This window comes from Diorhabda sublineata, chromosome 5, assembly GCF_026230105.1.
Source record: "Diorhabda sublineata isolate icDioSubl1.1 chromosome 5, icDioSubl1.1, whole genome shotgun sequence".
Classification (NCBI taxonomy): Eukaryota; Metazoa; Arthropoda; class Insecta; order Coleoptera; family Chrysomelidae; genus Diorhabda; species Diorhabda sublineata.
In genome coordinates, this window is record NC_079478.1 from 32271522 (window position 1) to 32298123 (window position 26602).

General features: G+C 32.0%; 1 protein-coding gene across 2 annotated transcripts in view; it reads left to right on the top strand.

Moving 5' to 3' along the window:
* LOC130444303 (nephrin) overlaps nucleotides 1-26602 on the top strand; it is a 539064-nt gene that overhangs the window by 477603 nt on the left and 34859 nt on the right. For both annotated transcript variants that reach the window (XM_056779378.1, XM_056779379.1), the window contains one exon: nucleotides 1690-1983. In XM_056779378.1, the coding sequence (XP_056635356.1) occupies nucleotides 1690-1983 (294 nt within the window). The remainder of the gene's footprint in view (nucleotides 1-1689; nucleotides 1984-26602) is intronic.

Below are 26602 nucleotides of genomic sequence, written 5' to 3' on the forward strand. Positions count from 1 at the left end.
CACCGAACACCGGATCTGTTTGATTTATATTTCATTACAACAGTATTCTGCTGATTCCACATTTTTTAATCGTGAAAACTTTTTTGGTTATATCTACAAAAGAGATTATTTGTATAAAAAAAAAACTCTAAATGAGATGAATCATGCTATAAATCCCATACAACATAATGATTTGTTTCATGAATCTTTGACACGGTATATAAATATTTTAATAATTTCAATTCTGATGCTTCCTAATTAATAAATAATACAAAGCTAAATTAAATATCAAGACAGTGCTAGATCGTACTAGAATTAATTAAATAAAACTTCATCTCATAACTTTCAAAATATCTTGCTACCTACAATTTCTTAGAAGGCTGGTTGGTAAAGCTTGTATATTATTAATTGATGAAAAAACTCTGTACACTCCCACACAACTATAAATCTAAATAAATCGTGAACAAAACTTTTACAATGGTAGTAACAAGATACTATACTAATAAAAACGAGAATGGAATTTTAATAAATTTGAATTTAAACAGCGAAGAATTCACAAGAAGAACTAAGAACATTTGCATACATTGAAAATCAAGGCAACGTACAGTTATAGTTCGTAGTCTATATCGGGTCCATTATCATCTTAACAACATAACTGAGGTACCTTCAGCACGGTTAATCACATACTGGTTTAATCAATCTGATTGTAATAGCACCAAAAAGAAGACGAAGATCACAGCTTTTCCGAAAACACACTTTCCAAGTATGGTAGTTGCTCATGGTAATTTAATAATTATAATTCGACATATACATGCACTTCTAAGATCATTTTTATTAACGAACCTGTGCAGCTCTTAATTCGAGGTGTACCTTTGACATTTATGAACGTCTAGAGCGCATTCATTCTGTGTACCGCTTAACGCGTAATTCTAGGTATTCGATACTGATCAATTATTTGAATTTCGTCCACATGGAACTCAACTACAGCCATTAAACGTTAAGGCTTTTCCTCCTCCCATTACTTAGCACTAGGCGAATTGATGCTAAGCAAAAATGTGGTGATCCTCTGTAAACTTTTAGGAGTAACACCAAAGACCACTGCACTGTTCAAAAGTAATAGTATGCGCAGTATTCACATTTTCCTAGAATACTAATATACCTATGGTCACTTCTCTTTATCGTTTATTTCGCTAGATTCAATCTTCAAGCGCAAATACTGCAAAGTGATCATTTTTCCTGGAAGAGAAATCCTGTCAAAGAACGATACCAACTGTCCATGCTGGAATACTATTTTAACTCCCATGATTATTTTTCAATGGAAAGGATGAGCTACATACTCCAAGAAATTTACTCCAGATGGGACAAACAATCCGTAAGGAAATTCAGAAGGTTCGGTCCTGTTATGAGGAGGTAGAAAAGCGCGAGGAAAAGACATCTATATCCTATATCTTACTGCATATATTTATCATTCTAACATAAAATTACTGGCGCAAAAAAGAAATGTTTATAAGGCTACCAACAATATTTACACATTACTATTTTCACTTGTATTGTAGGGACCTAAAAACAAAACTCCTTATTTATTTGTCTATTGTTATACAAGCCAGAAAGAAAATTTTGCTATTTTGTGTTCCCAATGTATCTTAACTAAAAACTGATAACTTCAAAATAAGTGAAATATCCATATTTTTGAAGTGCTATTTGTTTCAGATGCTCCGATTTGTGTTCAAGATCGAGAGGAACTTTATGGAGCACTAAAACAAGAAACGGTTATTTTGCGATGTAGCGTAGATGCCCATCCTCCCGTCGTAGCTTTCCATTGGACCTTCAATAACAGTGGAGATCAGAGCGACGTGTCTCCCGAGAAATTTACCAGTGAAGTGACATCTTCCAGGCTGAATTATACACCTGCAACTGATCTTGACTACGGAACTTTGTTGTGTTATGGAGAAAATGAAATTGGTAGACAGAAAGATCCTTGTATTTTCCAGGTTGTTGTTGCCGGTACGTTATGAATCTCGTTAATTAGATCAACAATAGAAGCTGATTAGATAATTCTATTACTTTTGTAGTATACAGAACATTTACAGGTTTTTAAGCTTATGAGATGGCTTCAGAATATATAAGCTGTACTATGGCGTGGAGACGTTTTCTCCAGCGGTCAAGTCCTCTTCACCTGATTTATAGGTCTGCTAGGCCAATTTCTTTTTAGCTTCTACCATCTTGTGGTTCTATAAGTAGATGTAGAAACGTGTTTTCACATACCATAGTGCATCACCTATCGTATGGACTGGCTTCTCTGTATGATGGGTATATTTGATTTATTTGCACAATCCTAGAGTAGGATACCATACATCCAGGCAAGCTTGTCGTTTTGTGGTTTTGTAGAGTATGCGTTTGTCTTTAACTGTTTGGATTTACTACCAATTTCAGTAAAAAACTTTCACTTTTAGGTCGATTTGTTTGTGTTTTTTAATAATATGGCCTTCCGTGTGAGCCTTGTGTCTTGGTGGAATCCTAAGTATTTCGTGCTAGTAGCTTGTGGTATTTATACATTGTTTATATGAACAGGACGTCTTTAACTTGATTTTTGATTGATTTGACTTGATTTGCTCAACCACATTTGGATGTCATTTAAATGTGTCTGAAAAATCCTGAAAGTTGCAGCTGGATTTTCGTTGCTTGCTAATTGCGACTGTGTCGTCGGCGAAGGTGCCCATAATGGTTTCATTATTTGCTGGTAGATTTTCCATGCTTCTATTGGATGACAATCGAAAATTCTTTCATCAATTTTTATTGAAGTATGTGATTGGAAGTGTTTGATATTATACTATTTTATACTATTTTTTCCTTCTCGTGCTTGATTTATTGTGTCACCTATCCTGTGGATTTGTTGTATAATTAAATGATTCTTACTGACTCTAATCTGATGTACAAGTATCCATTTCCCGGTGTTTGGGTCTGAGATTATTCTTTGTAGTCATAATCTTTCAAGGACCCTCAACAGTATTGAAAGTAAGCATATTGGATGATATGAAATGGTAGTGTTTGGGTCTTTGCACTGTTTTGGGATCATTGAATTTTTCTGCAGTTTTGGACAGTAATGGAGACTTAAAATATCATAAAATATGTAGGTGATAAGTAACTTGGTAACTTCTTTATCATTATTGAAGTTATTTCGTCTAAGCCAAGAGCTTTTCTGGGATTAGCTGCAGTTGGAGTTGAAAACAAACTTTTAAATGCCGAGAAAATCCTTAAAGGTATTAGGTTCAATCGAAAAACATATCTCAAGAAGCCTTCGAGGGTTAACAATTAAGTATCAAAATAAATGGTATATGGATCAACAAGATACGATATGTCGATGACACAGTCTTGATAGAAGATAGCATGTATGACCTCCAAAGGCTCCTGAACATAGCTGGAACACGCAGTCAGCATATGGGAATCAATATCAACATAAAAAGACAGAATGTAAAACTACCATACAATAGTGAAGATATTTAACGGGTAACAAAGGTGAAGTATCTGAGTACTTGGTTATGTGAAGCCTGATCATTTGACGTGGAGATCAAGTGCCGGATTGAAAAAGCAAGGAGCTCATTCATGAAAATTCATAAACCTCTTTACGAACTCTGACCTCGACATCAACCTCAGAATGCTACGTATGGTCTGTGCTATTATACGCTATGGAAGGCTGGACACTGAACCTAACACCATGAACAGATTGGAGGCATTTGAGATGTGGATCTACCGAAAAGTTTTGAGTCAAAATAAACAACGAAGAAATTCTGAGGAAAATAGGAAGAGAACGTGAATTGCTGGACACGATAAAACGTGAAAAAAAAGCATACCTGGGAACTGTGATATTGAGCTAGAGATACCATTTGGTTTAACTCTTAATATTACGAAGGATAGAGTGAAGAAGGAAATTGCATAACAATATGAAAAATTAGACAAGGATAAGAACCACAGGAGAATTCATTCATAACACCAAGGACAGGATAAAACGGTCCCTCAAACCAGCATATGCTGGTTACGACAACCAAATCCAGGTTCTATACTTTTGAAAACACTTCATAAAGAACAAAATATGTCGTAACTATCGCGAATTCTTATGATGTAGCAACAATTAAGAAGGAGATATTGTACAATAATATTATCATACTTACAAACGAAAAACTTGATAAACCTCACAAATTACTATCTTCAATACAATTCTTGAGATATTTGATATAAAAGTGGATATCAGGAAAGCCAGCATATAAATTCTAAGAAAAAATGCACTATCCCTAAATAGCATAAAAATAAAGAACAAAGCTAGTGAAGAAACAAGAATATCATAAATAGAATTAGTGGAAATCTTCTCTTAACATTGTTGCTACGTCAGAAATTTGAAAAATATCAGCAGCTGTAAAAAACATTATCTGTAACATCTGGAACTTTATAAATGAAAAGAAGTATCGTCCAAGTTCCACTTCGGACAAATTTTTTGGAATAGAATGAACAGAATATATCAGAATGATGGAGTTGTATTATGTATAATTGAAAATTAATTAATTCTGATGAGAGATATGTAACAAAGAATGTGGATATAATTATTCAATTGAAACAATACGAAATAATTCCCCTCTGTTTTCTGGCATTGTTTCCACATGATTTCTTTCACCTTATTTACGTTATTTAGCTTATCTCACCACATCCTCAATTTCTAATATCCGGATTCAAGCAAAGCTTGCGTTCAGTGTCGGATTAGAGAAATCATGTGACTAATACCAACTTGGTCACATCATGATTCGATTTTTTTGTAATCGAATCACGCTGCCTCATCCATAACAGATTCGGTGATTAGTATCAAAAAGCAGAAATTTCGAATTACATTACTATGTTCTAATAAATAAAAATGAGATTATTAATATTTGATATACATTATGTATACAATATGAACAATGCATTATTTGGGATAAATATAAATTGATATGAATATTTCATACGGCTGAATTATAATGAGATGTATAGAAATTTGTTTAAACTATTCATTTGATTCCTATCAAAATCAACAATCATATTTTATTTCGATATGGCATGTATTTTTTAAATTTAACATGTGGATCAAATTATTGGACTTGTCAAATAAAAATCATATTATATTAGTTAAACGTTTTTTTTGCATAAATGAGAACTTCAAAACTAATATCGAAACTCCAACTTACACAATTGAAATTTTTCCGTTTGTTCCACAATTTTTTGTCGAACAAAAGCATAAATTGGAGTCGGTTCAGTCTACTGTGTAGATATTAACAACTTTCCCCAATATACAACTTCATCAAACCATAGATTTTGTGTTATTTGAAAAAAAATTGGTTTCACATTGAATGGCATACACAAAAGTTGAAAACAAATCATATGTCACGAATTAAAATATAGATTTATTAATGTTCCTGCTTATTTCACTCGCGTAATTCGATTGTGAAAATATATTAAATGAGGAATTTCATTGTCAGCTTTGTAGCTTTTCAAATAAATATAATATGTGACGGTCGCCAAAGAAAGAGAGATCCAATGTGTGAAAACCAGCTAACAGAGTTTCGTAACATATTATATTCTTTTCTTCTCTTTGCATCGTTGTTTGTTTGTTCCTGAGTGAATCCACAATTTCGAAAGATAATTTTTATATACTTGAACATCCATAATTCTTTCCAAACTTGAAACACTGATTTAAAATGGATGTTCTAACTAAATAAAATAAACACTATAATTTCCTCATTAAAATTTTTTGCACAAATACATTGTTATATATGCTTATTCTCCCCCAAAAGAAAGACTCTCAACACTTTCTGGACGTGTGCAATCGAACTCAGTGCTCATGAGCCACGTCTTCTAGTGGAGTCGATCTTGCTCGTAGTGGAATTATGTTGGACAACTTGGATGAGAATCTACCGTGGAAGCGCCTGTGGAACAGAGTCAAGTCAGCGACATTTTTATGCTCTAAGTTCTCCAAGTTTCTAGTCAACTCTGCATCACCTATGAGTCGAATTGCTTTTTTATGTATTGAGTAGAGCATGTTCAGAATATGCTTGGAAGCCGAGCTTAAGATATTCGACCAATACTCCAGATGAACCAATCGGGTCTTGTAGATAATTAACAGCTTTTTGAACTTAAGTAGTACTCCAGGTTTTTGTGAAAATACCTTAACTATTTCGACTATATGACTATATTAACACTAAAATATTTCTGGAAACTATTTCGATCAAAATGTTTATCAGCTATTTCGAGAAAAAATGATTGTTTCATAATCTTTAGGTTGAATATACTACCTATGGACATTCCCGCGACTATCAAAGGAGAAAATGGGTGCTCTTACCACTTTCGACTCGTTCGCACGATCTTTTTTGGGTCTTGGATTATCACGTTAAAACCACTATTGACTCTGACTAGTTGTTTTCGGGGTACTAGTGAAAAAATCGTCTATAATGACGTGATATTACGAACTTACAGCATAGGATCACCAGTTTTCTACGATTGACATTATATGTTTTTGGTACTTCTGGATTTTACGCAACTATCTCTGCGAAGAATATTTCCAAACCAAAATTCTGAGTTGAAATCTGTCTTATTTTGCGATTTTCAAATATAATCGTCTGCTATCATTCGATCTCGAGGACCTTGGTGGCTAAAACCGCGTTAATGTTATTGCTCACTTCGATCGCTTCCCTACAAGATCTTTGTCGTCCACGCCCTCCTTTAAGTTCAGCGTAATACTTGCGAACGGTTCATAGAATGATCACCAGATGCTTTTATTACTTCACTGTTGACCAGTTGTAGTCGCCGAGTTGTCCAAGATTTCATCGCACCATTATGTATATAAAACACACGAAAAAATTTATGATCGCTCGCAATCTAAAATAATATATATGGATAGAGTAGAGTTACCACATTATCCATTTTCAAGGCCATTCTTACATTCATACATACTACCACTATAGAATTCCTTTATCACCTATTGATAAAGAGATTATTGCTTTGAAGGACCGAAGATTGAGTATTACTGTAAGATATAGGGTCTCGGTAAATATTTGTCTTTTGTACATAAATTCTTATGTGGGAGCAACCTAGAACGCTACATTCATGAAATCTCGAGGGTGGTTTGTCGAATATATAGATGGTGTCTACAAATGTTGTAACGATGTTCATTAATACCTTCTCAAGTATATCGATTATTCATGAAAACTGGGACTTCCATATGCAAAGTTAGTACAGAAATCGTTCCAATATTTAAATAGCCCCAAGTAAAATTACTCTATATATTACGAACAGCAACATTTACTTTTGTCGTACACTTCCATATTTTTTTTGTTTTTAGAAATTTAGAAATAAAATGATCCGACAAGTAGAGTAGAATAAGATCTGGACTGAATCTCTAATCAATATATGATTTTATCAGGAATATTACTTTTTCTTGGCAACAAAACCGCAAGAAAAATATATCACGAGAAAGAAAATAAACTGTATCGAAGATCTATTTGTAATAAGTTAGATCCTCAACGCTTTAGAAAGAACTAAAGTTAGGTAGCAAATACACTAAATAGTTAGTTATCCGAAAAGTTTTTAATGCACGCGACGTGCAATAAATTCCTTTTGTACGAGTTGTTCATAATATTTAATCTGCATTGATACAAAAACCAAAGAAATGTTTCATTTAGGATACGGAAAAATAGAAATTTTAATTATGAGCATAATAATCAATAATTAATTCGAAGTATTGATCAACATTGTAAAAAGTGGCAACCACCATTTTAAGAGAAATTATTCCACTTTATAATTTTTTAATTATAGGAACTACTATGTTAAAAACGATAATGCAATCTAATCTCTATTGTTATCATCAAAATTAGAAATAAATGTACAATTTCCAATATTGTCATGGTTAAATTATTGAATCATTTTCTTAATTCAACCTCTCAATTTGATTTTTTTTTCTTAATGTACTAATACTTGATTCTGTACAATGTAACTTTCTTCAGACTAGAATATGTCTTTTGCAATATTGACTTTTTCGCCAAATGATTGCTTTACTTCCTTGATTTCCATGCGCCCTATCTTTTGAGCCCTATTATATCTACTCAAGTATCTGCAAGATATGTAGTTGATGATCTCTTGGAGAAGTTCAGGATTTCTCAAATACAGAATTTTTATACAGGATTTCAGCAAACACCAATAACTTAAATAATGCACATATCGGGAATAATTTCACTGGTCTACAGTGGATTTGTTGCCGTAGATATGGAAATGATTTTGAGACTAAATATGCACACAATTCATAAAATTTTCAATGATTCTGTAATATTTGTTCTGATTCGTATTAAATTACTGAATTCATTTTGAGAAAATGATTTTGGCGTATATATTTCACCCTCCCATGTATTTCCTCTGGTAGACGGTCCCGATTTGTGTGAATTTGGCAACATTGTTGTTTCTGAGAGCATGCGAATTAGTTTTGAGGCTTAAGTATACTTTCACTGTGTAGAATAATCAGACATTTCGTGGTATGTAAATCTCGGTATCTCCACGTTCGATTAAAGCCTTTAACATCTACTACGTAAAAGTAACAACCAGATCCGTAGATTCCATACAGATCAAAGGAATACCAAAGTCTAATCCAGAATATTCTCCTTTTTTCCATAACCATAAAGACTCAACACAGAATTCACAAACTCTATTAGGAACCCACGGTTTACCTAATTTGTCCATTTAGAAACGTAAATATTCCGTCTCTTTTGACAAATTCTACGAATTTTTTTTGTTTTTTTTTTTTTAGCAAAATAAATCGTGACGAACTTATAGTTTAGAAGATAAGACAAATATATTAGAATGAACATTCAGTAATTGAAACAAAATATTAATCCATGAACAACTCATTATCCAGATCACGTGTGAGTACTTAAATATTGTCAAATAACTGTTGTTTGCCCGAAAAAGTTACGTAGAAGTTTAATCATAACTGGAAATTGAAAAAAAAAGCCGATAATTGTGCAAAATATAGGATATTCGATAATCATAATTATACGACTACTTGAGAACTTTCATATTCGTAATCTGGGCACTTCAAAACGTAAAAATTTGCGTTGATATCGAAGGCAACAAAAAAAAGTGTTCATTTGAAGAGTTGGTTTTATTAAAAACCATTGATTTGAAATATAATTGAGTCGTAATTTGGTGTATTCATGATATACGTTGATCACTCTTATTCCATTTCCATATTTCTGTATCTTATTTGTATCCGCTTCAATTTTACTATCTTTCCTTTCTTACCTTTCCTTCATTAATTTCCATTATCGATAGCGTAGAACTCAGTACTCCCTGACTTAACCTTTTTTTTATTGAATTTCATCGGACGGACTCAAATGCTTTTTGAATTTCTATTAAGCCATGATATAGTCTGTGATTTGTTTTCATTAATATCTCTATTACTGTCTCAATGTTAATACATGTGTATTTTTTCCTGTCGTAAAGCCGGTTTGCGATTGCTCTAATTAGTCGATAATTCCACTCAGTCTGTTCTCTTAAATATTTCCTTGTAGCCTGTTTACCACATTCTTATAAAGTGGTAAAATGATGGATATTTCCCAATTTTTCGAAATGTTTTCTTCGCTGTAGATGCTTTTCTCCCAAATTTTGTATATTTTCCGATGCAATATTTTCGTAGCCCGCTGCTTTACCTCTTTTTAGTTTCTTAACTGCTCGTTTAACTTCTTTTGTTTGTATCAGTGGTTGGTTTTCATAATTTCCTTATTCTCGATCCCTGTCATCTTGAAATTACAGTTCTTTTGCATTCTATTTTTTATTTATTTCTTATTGTTCAGATTTTCCTTTTTAATGTTTCTACAACTTCAAATAAGAGTTTCTGATTTCCTTCAGTGTCTTCTTCTCTCTTTCAAACTACTAGATGTCCCTATGATTTTTATTGTACTATAACTATCAGTCCTACCTTCAAATTCATAATGCAAAATGTTGATGTGAGATTGAAATTTATTATTTTTACTCTTCAGAACGCAAACAATGATTTTTTCAATATGAATCAAACCAACATCAAAATTCAACAAACATTATTTACCATTCAACACATATTCTCATTTAACATTCCATTCACGTTATACCGGGAGATTTGTGCTTTGATTTGGAAAAAATTGGATTGTGTTCTACACATTTAATTGTGATCGATTACTTCATTTATTCAAACCCAACGCTTTCTCTGACGAGACCCTTGCATACTAAAGACTAACAAAAAATAACAGTATTAAAGAGGGATCACTGATATCTCGATGATATTTTGAATGCGAATATATGAGTAATTTTTTGTAAAGTCTTCTTGAAAATAGAATATGAATTTGTAGAATCTATTAATCATTATTTCTGTTACGAAATAAACATCGAAATTATTGTGATTGATGGGGACGTAGAATTGTGACAAATTATTCAAATACTCAAACAATTCTCGTAATTGACCTTGAAAATTCTGACAAAGTTAGCAAAGATAATACTTTTTTGAAAAGGTGATGGACACAAAATGTGAAAAAGTTTGTCTTTCAATAAAATCGTGGAACATGTACAAATATTTTTTTCGAGTAATATTTCTTCTCCCTTTTTTCACAATCCGTTTAACTGTTGAATAATAAGTGTATCATAACATTTTTTCTCTGAGTATTTTTTTGTAATAACAATTTGTTTAAGGTGGTTATACCTAACTAACCTAACTAACCTACCTAACTAACTTCGTTTAGTTTCTTATTTTCTTAAGTTCTTCTATTTGTTTTTGTTGCTAAATTGACTTGATTTTGAGTCTCTTGTGATTCAAAATATTTAGATAAAGACCCAAAGGTCAATTTCTCATCATTTTTAAATCTAATTTCAAATCCGACAATTACTAGATAAAAGGGTTTTTGTTAGTTGAACTACATTATTAGGTCCGTTCTGTCGATTTAAAACGCTTCATACTTTGTACTTTGTACTATAATGGCTAACTTAGGTTTCCACAGATAGAATTTGAATATTTTGAGATCCACCATAGTACTTCTGGAAATAGTGCATCGTATTTCATTCTGGAAATATTGTAATATTTGTAATTAGAATTATGGCTGTTCCCCACAGATGTTTTCCATAAATACATAATGGCTTTGATATAATTTTGTAAATCACCAGATTTATTCAAGATTCTGTCCCAATTTACCAATAGTACTAATAATGAACCCTAACTTTTTTCGTAAATATGTCGATTCTCTATTCTCTACATTCGATTTAAATGGATTCCAAGATATTTGACTTCATTCTTCGTTAATAGAGATTGATTGTTAAACAAAACCATTAAACAAGAATCTTTCTTTTAAGTGAAATTTACATGTACACTTTCCAGTCCCTTTGTGTTAATGTTTGATATCTTAAACCAATTTGTTTATTTCTTAAGGTGCAATTGGAGATGTGTAGATACTCTGATGGGGTGCAAGGAACGCTATCTTTTCTGCGAATTTTGCAATAGTTGTGTATATCGACCTAGCTAAATCCGCTATATTCGATATATTCAATTAAATAGGGGACTAAGAATACTACCTCGTGGAACTCCGGATTTTATTGTACAGCCGAACTAAATCTCTTTCTTTCGATGTCATCACTGATTTGTAACAACTCTCTGAACTTATTCCGTGCTATTGACTAAATCCAATGTAGCTTTTCTTGGATTGATTTAATTGAAAATAGCTACTTTCAGGTCTTTAAATGTCACGTAATATCAAAAACAAATATGAAACGATTATTTATAGATGCTTCGCACATATTACTTTTACTAAGGCAGGTCACTATGTTATTTGTCTCAACTTCAATTGATAAATTGAAATATATCACAAAATACTAGCAAATTCCAGTTTTATTTATGGCGAGGAATTTAAAGGCTATACCCAACAAACACAGAATAAGTAATTGATGAATGCTTAAATCCTTAACATTCATAAACATTTTTCATATTTATAATAACCATTCAAAGTTTGAGACCTTCATCCTACAAATATGAATTTCAAATGTTCTAGATTCTTTTTGTGGGGTGGATCAATCTTCAACGTCTATTCATTCAACTCTGTTGCTGATCTCATTCTACTCAGATTCTATTCTACTGCTTTTAACCACTTTGATCTGGGACTACTCCTTCTTCTTCTACCTCCGGGATCCCATTTGAGTATCGGCAAAGCTACTGTGTCTTCACTAGCTCTCCACATCCATCTTATTCTTTGTTTTATTATTCTTTCAATTAGATTTTCTTCTTTAAGTTCTGCAACGTGCCGAGCAGGTAAAAGAATTTGAGCATAGTTGCCGGTCCTCACATTTTGCATACTCAACTGCATCCAGCGCCTGAACTAATTGGCGTTGTTGGACAATTGTTCTATGTCTGTTGACTATGAATCTACGTGTTTCTCTTCGTTCTAATTGTCTCTGTTGATTTCGTTCATCTCGAGTCTCTTCCGATTATGATTCACGTAACTGCGCCGTGCTTACATGCACATCTGCATTGTTTTGTTGGATTTGTTCACCGGATCCTCGAGCTGTCACATCTTGCATGACTCTAGATTTGTATTTGGTTCCTTTGCGTCATGTTGGCATTGCTGACTGTACATTGAACACGAATATTTATTAAATATGTACACGGTTATGTTTTGACTTAAAACTATTCATAAAAAATATTAAGTAAAATATGTACTGGTACGATAATGGTGTACGTGAGTAAAAACTGTCTTTTCTGTAATTAATAAACTGTAAATTGTTATTTATACAGGAATTTATGTAGGAGTTGCCGCTCGTGCGGTCAAATCACCCTACACGTTGAAAACAGTATTACTTTACTCACGAGTTTCATGCAAAACTTTTTCTACGTCCGTAGACCAAAAAAAATTGGTACTTGAATCGGTAACATTTGAGGAGTTCAAAGAAATAACATCGTCTATGGTTGTATTAGTACTTATTGGATTGTTGGTAGAATCGTGAATATTTACAATGTTATTTAAAGTCAAACTAGTTATTCCCGTTAAAATTTTCACTGAGGAAACCATTTTTTTGATCGAATATCAAGAAATAAAAGTGTGACAGTTTATCGTAGAAACGGATTGACATCAGAAAGAAAGCGTTCACGGCCCACTATTTTGATAAAACAATTTTATAATTGCGTTGAAAAATGACACGTTACGACACTTTTTTAACGCAAAAACGTGAAAAAATGAACCGCTACGGTACTTTTTTTCAAGCTTTTTGAACGATTCAGAAATTACATTCTTTATGAATACAAATGAATAAAAAAAACAAGAATGTTATAACGGACGTGGAAAAAAATAATTATTGCACTGGAAATTAATACTCAATTTACGATGAAAGTAAAATTGCTACACAAATAAAACAAAAAAAAATGGCCGAAAGCTGTATAGTGAGTAAGACCTGCTTCGTTCTCATCCTTACTCCAGGATGTTTGCTGGATTAGAGATGGAAACGGTAGACACCTGGCGGGAATAACTGATCGATTGATAGTTGAGAAGTTATTAGCTTAGAAAAAAAGAACATAATTAAAGTAAATTGAGATTATAAACTCTGAATAAGAATATATTATATTCGATTGCCATCTTGCAGCCCTATTGAGGATCTGTGGATAAAATAAAAAATAAGGGATAAGAATCACGATGGAAAAATTGTGGTTGATCGTAGAAGGACGAAAAATTGAGAGTAATATAAATTTTTTATGACAAAATAAAAACAAAAATCCTGCCTATGAAATTAAAGTTTATAATTAGCAAATAAAAAATAAGGGTTGATCATGGTAGGATAAAATTATAGGGTGGTATGTATTTTTAAATGCTGCTAGAGATGGACAAGTCTTACCACTTAGGAGTATGAGAAATGGATAATAGCCGATTCTCTGGCCTACTGAATATGCATATAAAATGATAAATAACTTTGTGACACGAGAATTTATATATAAGATGATGAAATCTCAATGACAATACCTATCCAGCAGCCAAGTTGTAAAACAATTCAAATCTTTAGAAAAATATGAGAATGATTGCATTAAATAAACAGCCTCCACCTTCAGATAACCTCGTATTTCATTCGTAATCTCATCATTTGATCTACAATGAATCGTCTAGCTGTGAATTTCTTCAAGTTCTAAGACTCAATGCGATAAATTACTTTTATTTGAATAAAATCCATATTTTCTATAAAATGTTTCAATTTCACTCTTGATCTTATTTTCCCTAATATCTACGAGCAAAGCAAAAATTCTATTCAAGTCCGATGTTATTAATAGTAGGTTATGATAATAAAACCTTTTATCCTGGATCTAATGTTTTATGTATGAGTATGAACGTAATGTAAGGTTTTTGCCAAGAGCATGAACTGAAAACTATCTTTCAGATTTTATTTTACCGCAAATTTTGGAGATTCTTATGAAAATGTTTGTTGGAATATATTACGATTTACGTTTTCATAGACAATATAGTTTTATTGCAAAATTTTCATTTAATATTTCTTTTTCTGAAGGTTACGAGATTTCCGAGAATATACAGCGGCAATAATCAATGTTTATATGCTTGAATATTTTTGTGAAGAGGGGAAGGAAATATGAGAAGTATTTCTACAGAAAAGTTGCTTCTGAATGTATGATTCTATACTGGATTCATGATTTTTTATATTTCGGAAATTTCTAAGTAGACAGTGAAGTATTCTCAGTTGATACTAGACAATTTTTGTTCCTCAATCAATTCCAGAAATTTTAAGGGGAACATTAATTTTAATTGTGCACCCACCCATTCAAAATTATCCTGGATAATATGAACTAAGTTGGTTGCAGTAGTAGAAAATAAAATTATTCTATATATACAGTCATTTAATTATCTTAATATTGTCTTATTTCCTTATAAAGCGACACCAGGCCGCCTGACATCAGCTCGTTAGGCTTTTGTGGAGATATCTGAAAAAGTCGGCAACTGATTGATGATTGAATCGAACAAGTTCAAATTTTTTTAAACCGAATTTTCTAGAAATAGTTAAATTATTTTGAACAATTTCATAAAATAATAACCGCCAACATTATTTTTGCATCAAAGCTTACCGCTTATAATAGAAGCAATTGGTAGAATGAATCAGAGTGTGCTGGAGGTATGTGCAGTTTCTTAGGAGTTAAAAGCTGAGCACAAATATAAAGTTGTGAATACAAAGAACAAAAATTAGACCAGTTATGAAATATGTAGTCAAAACTATATGCCTGTCGGGAAAGGACAAAGAAGATCTTCGAATATTCGAGGTAGATCTCAAGAAAGATACTGGGAGCTGTTGAGATCAATGGAGAATATCTAAGAAGATTGATGAAACACGAAATCAAGAACGAAGTTAGAAATAGTGATATAGTGACAAGATCTAAAGAAGAAGGGGTGCTAGAAGAAGAAGAAGATAGCCCGATATAGAAGGCAACAGAATATCAGAGTGCAAACAAGTCATAGAACCGCTAAGAGTTCTACCTAAAACACGCTAGGAACAAAAATATTCAGGATATTGCATCAGTAGGGGTGACGAACTGAAGACACATCGTGTGGAGGATAGTAAGGAGGAAAACTGGATAGGAAGGGAAGTGAGCAAAAAGCTGTGACAGGTTGAATATGACCAAACAAAACTAATGTGGATATATAAAACTTTTTGCATTGATAGCTCATAGCTTTCATCTTCCGAAGTTACGAAATTATTTCCAAGCTCACTAAAATACCATCAATATACTCACTCTCAACTTCCTAAAAAACTTCAATCCGAGCCAAATACGTTTTGTATAATACTTTGTCTTAAAATCCTTTTCTATAAAACTATTTGTCTTGAATTTCAAAATAGACTCCATCTTCGGTAATTGCTTCATAACTGCAGCAAGCTTTTTCTTATCATAATTTTGAGATCTTCAAAAAACTACACATCACTAGACGCCAAATCTGGTAATTACACTGGATTGTGAAGCATTTAGAAATAGAGTTTCCATCGATTGGTTATACGATGCATTGTATTGATTAAAATAATTGTTTTCTTTTACACTTGAAGACGTTGTTTTTTTCATTTCCACACTTAATGAATTCATTATTCAGATAGATACCATAGATATCCTGCACGTCCCGTTAATATCATAAATTTACTAGCTGATGCCGGAGTTCATTATTGCTTTAAGCTGCTTTCATCTGCTGCTGTTAGTTGAGGATCTCTTTGATCTGGCCCTAGTAATTCATCCATATTCCACTAATTCACTACTCCAAACTTTTTGATCTTTCCATATCCATTCAAACCAACCAAAATCACGACACTATTGACTTTTTTGCCTTTTTATTAGTTTCTGACCTATTCTTATTAGATCACAGCTTTTTCCTCAATATTCATTTCCATTTCTCTTAGCCATAAGTCTTGAATTCACGTTCGATGGTATGCAATATTCTCTTTTCATCTAATTTATCTATGTTGGACAACTATATGTTATGGTCGAAATCATGTATTAGTCATTATATAATATCACCTTTCTTATTAGAACTCTTCAACAATCGATCTAGTGTCTAAATACACCCACTCCTCTATTCCAAGCACCAATTGTGTTTTAATTTCCGGTCCCGTCCTTAAATTGCTGAAAATCTAATATCAATTTTTTAATACTCAACACAACCGTTTTCCAAGAAATTACAAGAAATTAATATTTGATGCGAGAAATAAGTGAAAAGGGTGAAATGCTCAATTAAAATCCAACATTACCTTATACTGCCTACTTTCGTTATCTTCGTTTATATTAGTCAGGAGTAAACTGTCTTAATTTTCGAAATAAGTGTTTTCCATTGAACACAGTTTTGAAAAAATAAAATAATCTGGTAAGTTGAATATGTTTCATAATAAAATGGTGGCATATTTGATTCTGAGGTATCTTAGCATCTGATGATTGACTCTAATCTAAACGTCTATGCCAATTTTCGATTGAAAGTTTTTCATAATGTGTAGGGTTACTAAATAAAATGCCTAGATGCCTAGAAATATGATTTACGAATCAATTTCAAACACTAAATTGTACTTGGTTGATTTTGCATAGACTTTTTAGCACATTGAGAGAAAAATAGACCTAAACTAATATTGCACTACCAAATCACAGACAAACTGATGACAATATACTTGAGAAACTCAATTGAAAACGCTTAAAGAAGGAGAAGAATGGTGTTACATATTAGAAAAACTTGAACTGTGGGACAATTTGAGGAGATGAAAATATCTAGGACACCAAATAAGGGGTTGAAGAATAAATAACAGAAATGGAATCAAAAGATAGTTCAATAAAGAGAGAACCCACCATTTTTTATGATAATAAACGGATGAAATATAAAACTAAACAGTCATAATGGGCTGAAAAAAAAATTCCCTACTAGTGGAAAAGCTAGCGAATAATAAAAATAAATAACATATGAATGGAAATGAATACATATGAAACAAAAGTCATGATAATGAATAACAGGATGTAAATAGAAGAGAAATAAAATGCTGAAACGAGACAATACAAAGAATAATTAAACACTGAGAAAACTTTAGTTTTATCCTATAAAGGCGCTTCAAAACCTCTAAAACCCAACTTTGACTTAATACGATACTCAAATTCGATCAAATTTCGTGGTCGGTGCCCTTCATTACTCTGTACATATAGAAAACCTGACAAAAAAATTAACCTCTGCTTGCTTTACCATTAAATCTGTGTCTGTACAGCTCGATTCTCGTACTGCTTAAACAACTTACTACTCGTTATTCGAAACGCATTTTTTCCTTTCTGGGGGTCTTGCACCTCTTTGATTCTATCGTCAAATTACAAAAAATAGCTATTTGTGATATTTATTGTTTGAATTATAGAACACATTGCCAATTCTATTTTAGAAAACCCAAAATTCTAAGTCTCTTCATTTTAGAATCTGTTTGTTTGGTTCGAAAACACTTCCACGACCTACCCAACTAGAAGAAAGATGGACATTAACTTGACTATACCTACTTCTGATCTGGTGAAAAATTCCATTATCTTCAGTGCAAAAAAATTATTCAATCAACTACCTTTTGAAATAAGTTTAGAGATTTGACAACGGAATATCTGCTTGAAATATCTTATTATTCTTTGACTGAATTCTACAATTTTCCATAAACTCTAGAGACAGGCATAATTCAAATTGTGATGTAAGATATTATATAAATTATAATTTCTACTATTGAAATGAATCATTATTTCGTATTATATATTATGTTATATAAAATTATGTAGCTTTGTCCATAAAATTTTAAAAATTTTGCAATGACAATAAAGTTTCTCTCTCTCTCTCTGTCTCGAAACATTTACTTGACTGTACCTATTTTAGATCTAGTGAAAAATTCCATTATCTTCAGTGCAAAAAAATTATTCAATCAGCTACCTTCTGAAATAAAAATGGGGAAAACTCTTGATAAGTTTCGAGGTTTGACAAAGGAATTTCTGCTTGAAAGATGTTATTATTCTTTGGCTGAATTCTACAATTTACCAATTTAGAGACTGGTATAATTCAATTTGCGATGTGAGATATTATAAAATTATAATTACTACTATGGAATTCAATCATTATTTTTTATTTTTTTATTATATCTCTCTCTCGATTGAAGAAGTATAAATATCTAGAACTATATTCATGGAGGTGGAGACATAATAAATAGAGAAAATAAAGGAGCTGGTTCCACGCACTAAGCAATATCATAGTGAAATTTTCATACACCACAATTTCCTATCTATCCACTTGTTTTCCTGGATAGCTCTGTCTTTTATGGTCTGTTCAATCCCTTGTTCCAGGTCCTTGAGGGTCTTTCTCGACCTCTTTTATTCTGCGGTTGATACATCAATGCTTTTTCGGCCACCTTTTCTTCTCCATCCTCATCACATGTCCGTACCAGAGCAGTTTTTTAGTCTGTAATTCTCTCTGAAGTCGTGTATTCTCGACCAGTTCTTGTTGAGATTGATTTTTTCTGACCAGAGCAATGAGTTCAGAATCTGTGTAGCTCTTTGCGCTCTATTTCTTACATCTTCTTTTATTGTTCCATCTTCCGAAATTATGCTTCCTAGGTATTTGAATTGCCTACATTGTCTAAATTTATTTGCAGTTCGGGCTCTTCTTGTATACTTTCTACCAACTGATATTCTGTTTTTGTCATATTCATATTCAAACCCCATTTTGCATTATCGTCGTCCAGTTTTCTTAATATATAATCTGCATCATCCTCGACGCAAGCTATAACAATTTGGTCGTCTCAGAAAAACAGAGTTGTAAGGCACTTATCATCTATCTTAATAACTATTCTCGCAATTTTAGTTCTCCATCTCCTCAGAACTTCTTGAATGTATATTTCAAATAATGTTGGTGGTAAACCTCACCCTTGTCTCAAATCTTTCGAATACGAAAATGGTTTCGACACGGTACTTCTTAGCTATACTACACTTTTTGACTTTCTGTATATGTTAAGAAATAAGTAGTCCGAAAAGAAATTTGCTATCATTGAATGGAAGGATAACAGGGTACTAGAAAGATTGGAAACATTGAAAAGGTAGAAAGAAACTAGGAAAAAATAGGTTTTATCAATGTATATTTATATTAACTTCATTTTTCTTCAATATATCCACCTATATTTGGAAAAGTTCATGGAGCACCCAGACTAAAGGAGTGATTCACCTGCCTTGTTGGCTGACTGGAATCAAGAAATATCAAACTCGTTAACTTTACTAGCTCAAAATGAAATTTCCGCAAGTCGAACAATCAATATAATTTAGGAGAAGTAACTGATTTAAATTAAGCGAATGTTGAACGTTTATTCGACAACGTTTCCCGAAGTAAATGTTGTCAGAAATGTTATCGGCCAGCTTAGCAATTTGATGCTTGACAGGAATAATCACAATTTTTAGTCTCCAAGTTTCTAAGTACTTTAGTCAAAATGGCATGACATAAAGGATAACAATTGTTATTCTACAGCAAAGTTTTGAGTTATCTGTGGTGCTGTTGCTACATCATTGAGCCATGATGAATTTCCAGATATTGTAAACTATAATTATTTCGTTACACTTTCTTAGAACGGTGGTAATGATTGATGATTATTCAGTTAAGACATTAACGAAGTAGACTAGACCCTACGTATGGGTGACATTAAACAGATAGGGCTAGAGAAAGTGAAACGAATTAATACCACCATAATTTTGTACTATAGTCTTTATTTGCAATGATTCAAAAGTAGCAGTAAGATATATTTAAAACACAGTTATAGAATCATCAACCCAGCTATATTTAACGACGTCGTATGTGTCAAACGAGGTTTCTTCCAAATTAACTATATTTCTATCAAGTATTATTACTCCAGCCTCCAAATATATGCTCCATGTTCCTCCACCTCCATCCAATTTCTCTGCTGAATTATATGCAATACTAGCTAAACACATTGCAGATTCTCTCAGCTCAATACAAACTCTTCAAAAAAATTCACTCTACAAATCCCCCAAAAATCAAAATTAAGCAATGTAATCAAGATTACTTGTTGCATTTTGTTGAACCCCTCCACATACTGAAATAAAATGAATGAATGGAAGAACAAATGGTCAACGTCCACATACCAGGACGTGAAAAGGAAAACTCTGTGAAACCATAATCTGTATTACCGAAAAATCCAAGAGATGGAGTTCTTCGGACGCGTCTCTGTTTAGACCGTACACGACTGAGGTTAGTCTTTCGATACTAAACCTCAAATGTGACAACTATAATTGCAAATTGATTATGAAAAACATAATCGCAGAGTGTCCGTCTTTAACTAAGAAAGATCATCATTCAGTCAACCGCTCGGAACAATATCTATAATTTCAGCACCTAAATATTTTTATAACCAAATTCAAAAATTAACTGCGAATTTTGTAATAAAAAAATAATCACAAACTAAGCTAAGACCCGAACAACCAATCAAAATCTAATTCAAACTATATCTTTTACAAAATGCGATTAATCAGCCAACGATAAGAACAGTGATGATAGCAGCGACAACAGCTGCGCAAAATTCGCTTCCTTGATATGAAAAGAAATACTTTTTGATTCAAATGCATCTAAATTTTATATTTTTAAATACCTATAAACACAAGTAGGTCATATTTATAAACAATTAAGGGAAAACCCTTCAAATTACCTTCAAAACACCCTTCAACTAGATACCTTCATATATCTATGTTAGATTTGAATAAATATGGAGAAATAGTTATAGTAGACCGGTTTATTCGAAGAACAAACCTATTGTGTGGATTTTTTTTTTTTGGCCCCGCAAAGGGGCTCTAACAAATATTTCACTGACTAAAGTATAATGATATGAAAGTAAAGAAAATAAACTGAACAATTAGCGACGCTCTTATCGTTGCTCGGCTACCAAATATGTCTCACCGCGCCACTCCAATATAAACACCTGCGTATAGAATAACGAAATAATGTTCTTTACTTCGCTAGTACCGTCGTCGCTCTTATCGTTTATCGCAGCTCCAACATAAACTCAGCTTTACAACACTATAAGCGCTTTTGTAAGATACGTCCCAGTATATCAGTTTTGCGGTCGGAATTCAAGTAAGTGTAGATAAAATATACAACTGGATCTCAAGAAAGACAAGCGGAAGAGACCTAGCCTTGGGAAACTACATTCCACCAAATGTGTTGCGCGTGCGATGTGCTTCAGTTTGGTTCAGTTTGCGATGGAAGCGATGGACTATCCAACGATAAAATAATTTTTCAATTCGAACCAGTACTTCCCACACGATCAAACAAATTCATGTTAGTTGTTTTCAATACAGTAAGCGAAATAATTAAACAGAAACAGCGAATCAATATTTAGTGAAAATGAACTAACGGAAAACTGTTTGAATAAATAAATACAATTAATGAGAAATACTCATTCCAATCACATTTAAATATGCTTTTATAGGTTTGGGGTTTTATTATCTGTGTATCATGATATTTTATTCTTTAATATATGAACGAAATATTGTTCAAAGCGTGTAATTTGATGGGATTGTTCATCATTTATTCTAGATCAACTATTTCGCATATTGGATCATTATTTTATGCATGATTCAACACAACTATATAAAATACATTAGAGTGATTTGGTTTAAATATAAAATATTTTAAAATAATCAGCACCATTATTTAGATAACTTCTGGTAGAGAACTAAATGTATATTATTTAACAGCATTCCCTTATACCGTAAAAGTCTTGTTTCAATCAAGTACAGTTTTTTGTTTGCAGACTATAGCGAACGAGAACGGACACAAAAAAGGGAATCAAAGATTTAAAACTAGATTTGTATCTCGGAATATAAGATCATTGGAAAAAACGGGTTAAATAAGATAGATCGTAGTAACTTAATAACAAAAATTGATATAAATCGAATGAAATTTAATATTGAAATTAGTTTTGACGTATTGATTCGCATAAAAACTTTTATCTTCCATATTATTTTTGTACTGAGGTATATTTGATATTAAGCGATGAGGATTTCATTTACAGAAAAATATCACGAGGGATTTCAACTTTTATATTTTCTCAATTACAAGAGGATGAGTGGTATTCGACAATTGTCCAATGGATTTACTTCTCCATACTTTCCCATTATCAAAACAACTCAAACAACAATGATTGTTCTGGAATTTATTTCTCTTCTTGCGGTGGAATTCTATGCTTGATTATAAGTTAAATCACATTCCTAAAAAGTCTTATCAATCAACTGCTCAACTTAAGCAGGCTCAAAATTCGATCTTTTAACTGAAAGATGTTATCTTCTTACTAAAGCTCCAAGAAATACAAACCAATAGCTTTCTGTGAGACGAAATCTGCGCAACGGTTCTTTGCTACCCACTGTAATAGCTATAAAATATGATAATTTTGAATTGTATTCTCCTTATGAAGCGATATCCCATAATTTATTTAAAAATAAATAAACCAGGATTAATTTTTTGTCATCACAATATGACTATGATCCAAAATTAACAGCCGAAATCAAAAACTCTTATAGCATCTTCACTAACAAGTACTCTAATACAAGAATCTGATGTTGTATCTCAAACTAAGACTGGAAAATTATTTTTTATATACTGTTCTTCACTATGGGATAGAAGAACCATAATAAATGCAGGTGCAGTCATACGATTCAATTTTCTTGAATTGTGTATCCGTGGAAAAATTTCAAGAATTCTGTAGATACGTGGAATCAAATATAGCGAACTGTTAAAGAAAAATCTATCCCATATTTATAGACAGAAAACTTCATAGTTTGAAGCCACAAGTGCAACCTCTTTAGACTAAAAATAAAGGGAAAAATAAAAGACAAAAGAAGCAGGAAAATAGTGTAATTTCACTGTTAAGTCGTCTAAGAATAGTATGAATACATATTCCAATGCGTAGACCACATTTCAAGAGGAGCGCTTCCTAATACAGTTGATTGACTTTCTGACATCTCGCTGCCTGTTCTACCTTAAACCCTTTAACTATAACTGTTGATTTTTTTTCTTATCTTCAAATTTATGGAAGTCTTCTATTTTTTCCCGTTAATATCATTCACATTTTATATTATCCTCTAGATCTTATTGAAGATAGTACTTCATGTTTTTCATCATATAATATATATATTTTCATTCCCGTTCTTCGCTCAATAATTTTTTCTTTCGATCTTCTTCATACATTTCGCCATGTTTTCCTTTTCTAATTCCGTTGCCCAAGTCTACGAATTTCACTATTTTCCCAAATTTTTAATCGTGTTCTTTAGATACTTATCCATTTATAACCATTATTTTTTGCTTGTAAGGTCTCCTTTCAATATTTATAGTACATGAAAACGGTCACTAAAGAAATCAATGACGAATTTATCGTAATAAAACATCTAGTGTTCAACCTTTTGAAACTTTTAGAAAACGTAACATGAAATAACTCTATAATACACAATATATTCTTTCAAATCTCTTGAAACTTAAATGACAAACAACTTTTGAATAGAATGATATAACAACGTAAATATAATAAGTATTTGTTTTCCTTTGTATTCATAGCCGAAATTAACCTGGTCAATCATCATATGGACAGCAGAAAAGGATTAACTTTAATTATATCAATAATGATCAATAGATTCCATTGTTCATGTCATTTCTCCGTGAAAATAATCATCTTAATGCTTTTTGATACTCAACATTTTACGTCTTGGTTCAACAAACCTTTTTGAATACTTGGCCCCCCTGGTTATTTACTAAAAAAATATTATATATTAATTAAATTATTCATGTTATTAAATTTATAAAATGTACTCAATCTTCTACGTTAGTGTAATCACAATATATGTGAAGTGTAAAAATTTTCATTTTAAGCAAAAAAAAGATAGAATATTATAAAAAAACCAACTTAATAGTTGGTGTGGCAATATCGTCAACCATATTGCCACACCCTTCTTGAACGGCAGTAGTCAGGTCTTGAAGGGTTCCACATGTTCAATGGGATTCATATCTGGTGAATTTATTGGTCTATTCATTCTTTGGATATCTCCTCTGATTTCTTTTACAAAAATTCATATATTTACGAACGAAACTAGTTTTTCTTAGGAAATTGTTTTTATTTTTATGATAAGATGCCACATAATTCAACAAAACATGGGCTCTAGACATAGGCAAACCTAAAAGTTTACAAGAGAGACCAAGACTTTTGGAGATGAGATTTTATTGCTGATAAAGTCTAACATTGAAGTCATAGTTTTTTTTCAGACATCGATTTTTGTAAAAATCTGGAAATCCACTGGTTTCGTCCTTTTTATAAAATGTTTTTTATCTAAAATGTGTGCATCTTGTATTTGAGTTTATGTATAAGAAACATTTTCTATATATAAGCTCTTCATTCGTATTTATTATTTAATTTCAATTGAAGTAGACCTAAAATCCAAAACAAATCATAACGAAATATATGAATATTTATATAAATGGTTCTAAATAATTACAAGAAAATGTGAAAATTGGAAAATTACCACAAAAGAACGTTTGACTTATCCTCTTAAGTTATTTGGGCTCATCAAAAAAACATTTTGCAGGCAATTTCAAGAGCTACAAGGCTGTGACTTTGATGCTCTTCATTTTTGAGTTAAAAGAGGACAAGTGGTTTAAACACTTGAATTGTAACGACTATATCTCTTGGAAAACGAAAAAAAATATTCTCCATAGATAAAGAGATAATTTTTAGCTCAGTTTACCTGAGGTTAAGTGGCGTTTGCTAATTCCCATTTCCCCAAAAGGATTGCATTGACTCCCGTTAAAGGCTAATCTTCCGAGCCGAATTTCTTGTCTTTCGGTGTTGTCTAAAAGAGATATTAGCAACAACATTTGGAGGCTGAACAATTAGTACTGTTAATGTTGATAAATTTCAATAAAACTAAAAAAAAGCAGATAACGTAACTTCTCTTACACATGAAGTGGAGCATTACAACATGTCAAAAGCTCAGCTGATTAATTTATGCAAAACCTCGCATTTATCGACTTGTTTTACTATTTCAGTTGCATAAATGCTGCATTTATAGGGAAAAATCTAGTTACTTTTGAATTAATAACCAATTAAATTCTAATGGAATGGATGATCAATTGATGTATTTTATGATCATTCTCACTTTCTTGATGGTTCGTTCCTTTCCCGTTTGCTGATATTTGCTCTATTAATTTTGGGATGTTCGATACCCAAAAACCTAAAGAATTAATTTTGGTAAATCGTAGTCATGATGCAATAGCAAAAGCTTTCCATAATGTCAAACAATACGTGCATTCATAAAATCTCTATTCGCTTTTTATTGAAAATAAATTCGATTATTTTGGAAGATTCACGTTACTATTGTTTATATTGAAGCTCTAACCAGTAAATAGAGTGTATCGGCTATATCATCGTTCGTGTAAAACAGCTTTAACGATTCACTATTTTTAAGTGCGCGTTCTAATCTACAATTATTAGATCAACAATTCTTCCAACTCTCTGGATGATACGTGTATGAAAAAACAAAGAATCTAAGAATGAGATTTTTGAAGCGATTTTCCAATGTCAAATTATCCTTTTTTGCTCTGCCAGCCTTTTATAGTTCCCACACAAATAAAATATGAGTTCGAGATTGAAAAAGTGATAAATGTTTCAGAAAGATTCAATTAGAATGTTGTGGAGCTGAAAAGAGAAAACAAAAAGATTTAAATACGAATATTTCAGAAATTGCACTAACAAATAAGACGATTACTGTGTATTGTTAAATAAATACTAGAAAAAATAATTTAAGAAAGTGAAAAATAAACCGTATAGGCTAGAAAACAGTTCCTTCATTATTATCAATAATTAATCTTGTAAGGAAAAGTTTTGTAAGAATGAGAAAAAGAAAAACTTCTTTCCAGGCTTGATCATTGTAAATAGTATTTGATTCACTTTCTCACAGGACACTGCCGTCAATGGATGAAATTAGGTATAGTAGAAACTAATAAGTTTGGATTCTGTTGGGAAAGCCTTGCCATTTCTAATA